The following is a 9,138-nucleotide window of genomic DNA, read 5'->3' as shown; positions in this document are numbered from 1 at the left end:
GCGCATACACACGCACACACCAAAACAAATACACCAAAACAATTACACGCACTTATTCATACACACACATACACACACACACACACACACACACACACACACACAATGGCTGAAATAAGGACATATCCCCATTACAAAGGATTTAAAAAACTCCAGTAAACAGTTTAGAGCATGTATAAAAGGTGCAATGAAATGCTTGCGTGCTAGCTCACTCACAGGCTAACACTATATTGTAGTGTACTCATACCCACGTCTCATATGTTCCTGTCTGTCTGTCTGTCTGTCTGTCTGTCTGTCAGGTTTGCAGGAGCAGCAGAGTCAGTTACCCAGCCATCGACAGGACTCTTTGAAGACTGGAGACCAACTGAGTCCTTCCCTGACCTTCAACGACCCTCTCTGGCCCATGCAGTGGGAACTGGTGGGTCTCTCCCAGATTGTGTGCTAGTGTGCTAGTGTGCCTGTGTGTGTCTGTGAACAGCAAGAGGCCTGGGAAGTGTAGTATAGTTGATGTAGTGAAACACACACATACATACAAACACACTTGCACACACAAATACACTACATAGCCAAAAGTATGTGGACATCTGCTCGTCGAACATCTCATTCCAAAATCATGGGCATTAATATAGAGTTGCTCCCCCCTTTGCTGCTATAACAGCCTCCACTCTTCTGGGAAGGCTTTCCACTAGATGTTGGAACATTTATGCGGGGACTTGCTTCCATTCAGCCACGAGAGCATTAGTGAGGTCGGGCATTGATGTTGGGCGATTAGGCAGTCGGCATTCCAATTCATCCCAAAGGTGTTCAATGGGGTTGAGGTCAGGGCTCTGTGCAGGCCAGTCAAGTTTTTCCAAACCAATCGCAACAAACCATTTCTGTATGGACCTCGTTTTGTGTACATTGTCATGCTAAAATACGAAAGAGCCTTCCCCAAACTGTTGCCACAAAGTTGGAAGCACAGAATCGTCTAGAATGTCATTGTATTCTGTAGTGTTAAGATTTCCCTTAACTGGAACTAAGGGGCCTAGCCCGATCCATGAAAAACATGCCAAGACCATTATTGCAGTCATGCACCATTATGCAGTCGGGCAGGTAGTATTCTCCTGGCATCCGACAAACCCAGATTCGTCCGTCGGACTGCCAGATGTTTACTCCAGAGAAAGCATTTCCACTGCTCCATAGTCCAATGGCGGTGAGCTTTACTCCACTCCAGCCAACGCTTGGTATTGCACATGGTGATCTTAGGCTTGTGTCAGCTGCTCGGCCATGGAAACATATTTCATGAAGCTCCCGATGAGCAGCTCTTGTGCTGACGTTGTTTCAAGAGGCAGATTGGAACTCAGTAGTGAGTGTTGAAACAGAGGACAGACAATTTTTACGAACTGACATGTTGGAAAGGTGGCTTCCTATGACAGTGCCACGTTGAAAGTCACTGAGCTCTTGAGTATGGGACATTCTACTGCCAATGTTTGTCTATGGAGATTGCATAGCTGTGTGCTTGTTTTTATACCCCTGTCAGCAACGGGTGTGGCTGAAATAGCTGAATCCAGTCATTTGAAGGGGTGTCCACATACTTTTGACCATGTAGTGTGTCATACAGATATTAACATGTCCAGACAAACAACTACACACACACCTAAGCAGGGTTGGGTAGGTTCATTTCTAAATGTAATCCATTACAGTTACTAGTTACCTGTCCAAAATTATAATCACTATGGTAATTTTTGGATAACCCAAACTCTGTAACGTAATCTGATTACTTCTGGATTACTTTCCCCATATGAGGCATTAGAAGAAGACAAAAACTATCCATAAAACGCATTTAGTTTGTCATCATAGTGGTCTCTGACTTGTGGTTTGACTCGCTCAGGTGGAACAAACTTTAACTTGCACCTTTTTCCTTTCTCAATTTAAAAGTAATCCAACAGTTAATCATCTAGTTTTTCAAAATTCAGTTTGCAGTCAAAGTTTTCTGTAATCAGATTTCATGTAACTCAATACATGTAATAATTTACTCCACAACCCTACACCTACACCTGAGATTTGATTGACATGTGAGTGTGTAATCTGACACAGGTTGACGTTTATTGTCATGAATCTTGGCCTGGAGGCAGAACTGAGTGATTTCCGCTATATCGGCAAGCAGCAGAGTAAAAATTGCCTATATTGTACTTTTTATTTTTTATGTGGTTTTTGGTCTTAAAGATGCAATATGCTGCCACCAGAGACTCTGGGTTCGAGCCCAGGCTCTGTCGCAGCCGGCCGTGACCAGGAGGTCCATGGGGCGACGCACAATTGGCCTAGGGTTGTCCGGGTTAGGGGAGGGTTTGGCAGGTAGGGATATCCTTGTCTCATCGCGCACTAGCGACTCCTGTGGCGGGCTGGGCGCAATGCACGCTAACCAAGTCGCCAGGTGCACGGTGTTTCCTCCGACACATTGGTGCGGCTGGCTTCCGGGTTGGATGCGCGCTGTGTTAAGAAGCAGTGCGGCTTGGTTGGGTTGTGTTTCTCGACCTTCGCCTCTCCCGAGCCCGTACGGAAGTTGTAGCGATGAGACAAGATAGTAACTACTAAACAATTGGATACCACGAAATTGGGGAGAAAAGGGGGTAAAACAAAAAAAAATAAGTTTAAAAAAAGATGCAATATGCAGAAATCGCTCCGCCATTTCCTGGTTGCTAAAATTTTTATAATTTGTCAATTTCAGTTTATATTACAAAACAACCACTCAGAGTGTAGAGAATCATTGTACCATCTAAACCGCTGTGAAATATATTTTCAATAACCAAAAATATTGTATTTTCAGCTGGTTGAAGCTAGTGTACAAAACTGAAAGTAAAAGACACAAAAAACACATTTAAGAATGGGAAGCATAGAAATAGCATACATAGAACAGATCTATCTCTTCTTAGACTTGTTTTCAATGAGAGTGACATATCTATAACTCACATTTCTATATGAATTTTGTCGGGTCGCTCAAAAAGTGACATATTGCAGCTTTAATTTAAGGTTAGGGTTAGGCATTAGGGTTAACAGTCTGTTTAAGGTTAAGGTTACGGTTAGGTTAAAAATCCTGTTTTTATGACTTTGTGGCTGTGCCAGCTCGTGATCACTCTGCAGACCTGCCTCCAGAACACGATTGATGACTAAAAACACTAAACTGCTAATCTGACAGAGCCCTGTGGCTGAGGAGTGGGCTATGTCCCCAGTTCTGATGAACCAGGGCAATGAATGACTGACAGGTCAGTTCTCAGGGGAAGATGGAGGGTAGGGAGAGAGACAAAGAAAGAAAGAATAGTGAGAGTGGAATAATTACTTTTCTCTGTTGGATGTGAGGGAATTCCAGGTTTCATACGGTCAGGCTAGAGAGGTTTATCCTGACCTAAAATGTATTATACAGTATATAAACTCAGCAAAAAAATAAATCTCCCTTTTTCAGGACCCTGTCTTTCAAAGATAGTTCGTAAAAATTCAAATAACTTCACATATCTTCATCGTAAAGGGTTTAAACACTGTTTCCCATGCTTGTTCAATGAACCATAAACAATTAATGAACATGCACCTGTGGAACGGTCGTTAAGACACTAACAGCTTACAGACGGTAGGCAATTAAGGCCACAGTTATGAAAACTTAGGACACTAAAGAGGCCTTTCTACTGACTCTGAAAAACACCAAAAGAAAGATGCCCAGGGTCCCTGCTCATCTGCGTGAACGTGCCTTAGGCATGCTGCAAGGAGGCATGAGGACTACAGATGTGGCCAGGGCAATAAATTGCAATGTCCGTACTGTGAGACGTCTAAGACAGCGCTACAGGGAGACAGGATGGACAGCTGATCGTCCTCGCAGTGGCAGACCACGTGTAACAACACCTGCACAGGATCGGTATATCCGAACATCACACCTGCGGGACAGGTACATCATGGCAACAACAACTGCCCGAGTTACATCAGGAACGCACAATCCCTCCATCAGTGCTCAGACTGTCCGCAATAGGCTGAGAGAGCCTGGACTGAGGGCTTGTAGGCCTGTTGTAAGGCAGGTGCTCACCAGACATCACCAGCAACAACATCGCCTATGGGCGTCACTGGACCAGACAGGACTGGCAAAAAGTGCTCTTCACTGACGAGTCACGGTTTTGTCTCACCAGGGGTGATGGTCGGATTCGCGTTTATCATCAAAGGAATGAGTGTTACACCGAGGCCTGTACTTTGGAGAAGGATTGATTTGGAGGTGGAGGGTCTGTCATGGTCTGGGGCGGGGTGTCACAGCATCATTGGACTGAGCTTGTTGTCATTGCAGGCAATCTCAACACTGTGTGTTACAGGGAAGACATCCTCCTCCCTCGTGTGGTACCCTTCCTGCAGGCTCATCCTGACATGACTCTCCATCATGACAATGCCACCAGCCATACGGCTCATTCTGTGGTTTATTTAAATCCCATTGAGCACGTCTGGGGCCTGTTCGATCGGAGGGTGAGGGTTAGGGCCATTCCCCCCAGAAATATCCGGGAACATGCAGGTGCCTTGGTGGAAGGGTGAGGTAACATCACACAGCAAGAACTGGCAAATATGGTGCAGTCCATTTGGAGGAGATGCACTGCAGTACTTAAACTTCTTAGGGTTGCAATCCTGTTAACGGGATTGATATGACAACAGCCAGTGAAAGTGCAGAGCGCCAAATTCAAACAACAGAAATCTCATAATTAAAATTCCTCAAACATACATCTTATACCATTTTAAATGTAATCTTGTTGTTAATCCCACCAAAGTGTCCAATTTCAAATAGGCTTTATAGCAAAAGCATCACAAACGATTATGTTATTTCAGAGCCACAGAAAAACACAGCCATTTTCCAGCCAAAGAGAGGAGTCACAAAAAGCACAAATAGAGATAAAATTAATCACTAACCTTTGATGATCTTCATCAGATGACACTCATAGGACTTCATGTTACACAATACATGTATGTTTTGTTCGATAAAGTTCATATTTATATTTAAAAAACCTCAGTATACATTGGCGCGTTATGTTCACTAGTTCCAAAAACATCCGGTGATATTGCAGAGAGCCACATAATTTTACAGAAATACTCATTATAAATGTCGATGAAAATACAATTGTTAGTCATGGAAATATAGATACACTTCTCCTTAATGCAACCACTGTGTCAGATTTAAAAAAAGCTTTACGGAAGAAGCAAACCATGATAATCTGTGAACGGCGCTCAGAAAACAAAGATATATCCGCCATGTTGGAGTCAACAGAAATCAGAAATAACATTATAAATATTCACTTACCTTTGATGATCTTCATCAGAATGCACTCCCAGGAATCCCAGTTCCACATTAGATGTTTGATTTGTTCGATAATGTCCATCATTGAAGTCCAAAGAGCTACTTTTGTTAGCACGTTTTGTAAACAAATCCTAAGTCATGAAGTGCGTTCCCTAGTTGCAGAAGAAATGTCAAAAAGTTCAGTTACTGTCCATAGAAACATGTCAAACGATGTATGGAATCAATCTTTAGTATGTTTTTAACATAAAACTTCAATAATATTCCAAACAGAGAATTCCTTTGTCTTCAGAAAAGCAAAGGAACGCAGCTCCCTCTCATGTGAAATGTGCATAACCAGCCCATGACTGCTGGCAGACCTCTGACTCATTCCTCTCTCATTCGGTCCCACTTCACAGTAGAATCCTCAAACAAGTTTCTAAAGATGGTTGACATCTAGTGGAAACCTTAGGAAGTGCAACATAACCAATATCCCACTGTGTATTCAAGGGCTAGGTTGAAAATCGACCAACCTCAGATTTCCCACTTCCTGTTTGGATTTCTTCTCAGGTTTTTGCCTGCCATATGAGTTCTGTTATACTGACAGACATCATTCAAACAGTTTTAGAAACTTCAGAGTGTTTTCTATCCAATACTACTAATAATATTCATATATTAGCAACTGGGACTGAGCAGGCAGTTTACTCTGGGCACCTCTAGGAACCTTTTCATCCAAGCTACTCAGTACTGCCCCTGCAGCCATAAGAAGTTAATGCAGCTGGTGGCCACACCAGATACTGAATGTTACTTTTGATTTTGACCCCCCCTTTGTTCAGGGACACATTATTCCATTTCTGTTAGTCACATGTCTGTGGAACTTGTTCAGTTTATGCCTCAGTTCATGAATCTTGTTATGTTCATACAAATACTTACACATGTTAAGTTTGCTGAAAATAAATGCAGTTGACAGTGAGAGGACGTTTCTTTTTTTCTTATTTTTTTTCTTTTTTTTCTTTTTACTTTTCTTTTTTCTGCTGAGTTTAGCTCTGTGTGTATTCCTCTCTCTCCCCCTTTTTGTTCTCTCCATATTTCTCTCTCTCTTTCTCTCTCTCTCTCTTTCCTCTCTCTCTCCCTCTCTTTTTATCCGTTCTGTTTAATCAGCCTCTAGTGGACATGGATATTGATTGAGTGTTAGTAATCTGCCCAGGGTTGGCAGCCTGCCAGGACCGGATATGGTGTGTGTGTTTAACTCTACTGTATCTGATCTCATAGTGTGTGTTTGTCTACTCACTCACAGTTGGTCTACGTCTATGATTGGTATCCTGACAGTGTCACATGCACTTGTAACACGCATACAGTATATTCTACGCTCCTGCGTATCCAGTGTTGTTCTGTCAATGTTGTTCTCTCTGGAAGTTGTGTATTTGTGTGTGAAATGTTTGTTTGGGCGTGAGTGGAAGTGTATCTGCGCATGTGCATTTTGTGTGTGTGTGCTTGTGCGTGCATGTGTATATGCAGTGGTGATTTTAGCATGTGAATCTTGGTGGGGAAAAATGGTGACAAACGGTGCCCACAAACTGTTAGGGCCTACATAAAGCTGTCCCAACATCTTACCACAGCTACACCTGGCTATCAGCGGAGCCTTTTCTGGCAGCAAAACAGTTAATTCAGCCTAATTTTCTGCCTTTAAAAAAACATAGATGACATGGCTGCCTTGCTTAAACAAATGTGGTTTCTACTGACAATTGAGATGTGCAAACTATGGCATAAGGGGACAACAAACAGATAAGAGGCAATTCATAATTTCGATTAAGACATTAATGAGCGAGCTAGGATGAACGTAGTCAATATATCTATTTGTTTAGCACTTTGAAATGTACAGTGACAGAATTTAGAACATGGGCTGTTCTTACAGTGTTCTCCCTGTACACCAAGTCAGAACCGTAGGAAAAATAAAGGGGGCATATAAGCAGACAATAAAAGCTCTAACAATATTTGATGATTACATTTCTCTAAAACAGATTATAAGCTACATGTGCACCATTAAATCGGAACAGTAGACAAAATTAAGAGGGGGAAATATACCAAATTATTAGGGTGAGGCACATGGGCTACTAACATCTTACTAGACAACATGCACTTAGTATTACTTTCTTAGCTACAGTACACATAACTCCCTGGCATATTACACCATTTTTGCAGCAGCATACAATACATTTTAGGACTCACCTTGTTGTGCTGTGCTCACTTGAACAGGAAGGTGGCGTCCTTTTGTCATCAAAGTCTAGCATTCTCTGGATTTATGGTGCTTTAAAAACAACTGGGAGCTCTGAAAGAAAACAAGGTTGATCATGATGACGTCATTGATCTTCAGGTCGTAGCTCTAGTCTAGAAAGAGGCTGGAATTACAATTCTGAGTTGGACGACCATTCAAAAACACATTTTCCCAGTCGGAGCTCATTTATTCCCGACTTCCCAGTTGTCTTAATCTCACTGAAGTCAAGTTTTCGCAGTTCCGAGTTAACAGCTGTTTTGAACGCGGCACAAATCATGCTTCGTTGACAGCATGGCCAATGTTGAATGTTTATCATTTTAAGTTTAGAAAATAGCCCCTGAATCCTAGATTTGGGACCACACAGCCACTCCACTGAATAGCAGTCTAGTGATTGCTTTGCAATGCTTGCAGTTAGCCACGGTCACAGATTCGTTCCAAACCACTCATTGTTGAATTTAATTTCCAACTTGTTGTGTGATGTTTATGTCCAATGTCCGATGAGCACCGATACATTTTATGTACAATTTCTCTTCATTATTTCTCTTCAAATGACAAGGATTAAAAAGGATTTATCAGTAGATTGTCGACTTGATTCATGATGATGACTGCTAGATTTTTCAAGTATGATGTTGACATGATCAGTCCATTAAAAGCTAATGTACATATAATGTGATTTGACGTCATTCTATCTGTTGCCAATTACATGGAGCCTTCTTGGATGGGTACTTCTAATGTAACTCTACCCTTAGACTTGGCAGTGACGTAGTGTCCCCATGAGTGACAGAACACTGAGCCAATCACGGCGCAGTGCTCCGTATTTTCTTTTGGCTTGCCCCACCGCCACAGAAAGCACTGAGCATACACCTGCATTTTGGAGCTGCCTTACTCAAGAAAACAAAAAAAAAGAGACCATGTTTGTATGAGGCTTTATTAAATCAATGATATATATATATTTTTTACATTGTTAGCAAACTGATATGTGACACGTATTAATGCCAAAATAACATGCAAACAGGCAAAAACATGTTTTTTTTCTGCCGAAAATGTGGGGCTCAAAAAAGGTGGGGTTCTCCCCCACCTGCCCTGAATGACGGGTTGCCACTGTGTATATGGGTGTGGGTGTGTATGTAGGCTACTTGTGTGCGTGTATGTGGGTTTTTCTGTATGCGTGAAAGTGTGTGTGCACTTATTTCTGTGTGTGTGTATCCATCCGCCCGTATGCTCAGCGCCGTCCCCCCAGTGTGCTGGTGGATTCCCTAGGGCCAGGCCTGTTCTGGTGGACGCTGGCTCCATTCATCTGGCAGGCCTTTTCTTCTCCCACTACAAAGCAGCGCTGCTCCCCTGGCGCCACCCCCCCCCCCCCCTCCCACAGAGCACTATTTATCTATTGTGTTTAGTTAGACTCATCTGAGCTGCTCTCCCTCACTCTCTACATCTCTTTTTTGCTCTCTTCCCCATTTTTTCTCCTCTCCTCATTCCACCTCCCCCCCTCGCTCATTAACTTTCGCTCTTTACCTCTCTTTCTCTCTCTCTCGCCGTTTCTCCCTTTTTTCTCTTCTCCTTGCTTTATTTTCCCTCTCTCCACTCTTCTTCT

General features: G+C 42.6%; 1 protein-coding gene across 1 annotated transcript in view; it reads left to right on the top strand.

The window, feature by feature from the left end:
• LOC139385550 (PC3-like endoprotease variant B) overlaps positions 1 to 9,138 on the top strand; it is a 151,724-nt gene that overhangs the window by 21,208 nt on the left and 121,378 nt on the right. Inside the window, exon 6 of the mRNA XM_071130706.1 lies at positions 353 to 418. Coding sequence (XP_070986807.1) covers positions 353 to 418 — 66 coding nt within the window. The remainder of the gene's footprint in view (positions 1 to 352; positions 419 to 9,138) is intronic.

Source organism: Oncorhynchus clarkii, chromosome 3 (assembly GCF_045791955.1).
Source record: "Oncorhynchus clarkii lewisi isolate Uvic-CL-2024 chromosome 3, UVic_Ocla_1.0, whole genome shotgun sequence".
Lineage (NCBI taxonomy): Eukaryota > Metazoa > Chordata > Actinopteri > Salmoniformes > Salmonidae > Oncorhynchus > Oncorhynchus clarkii.
This window is presented reverse-complemented; position numbering and strand designations above follow the sequence as displayed.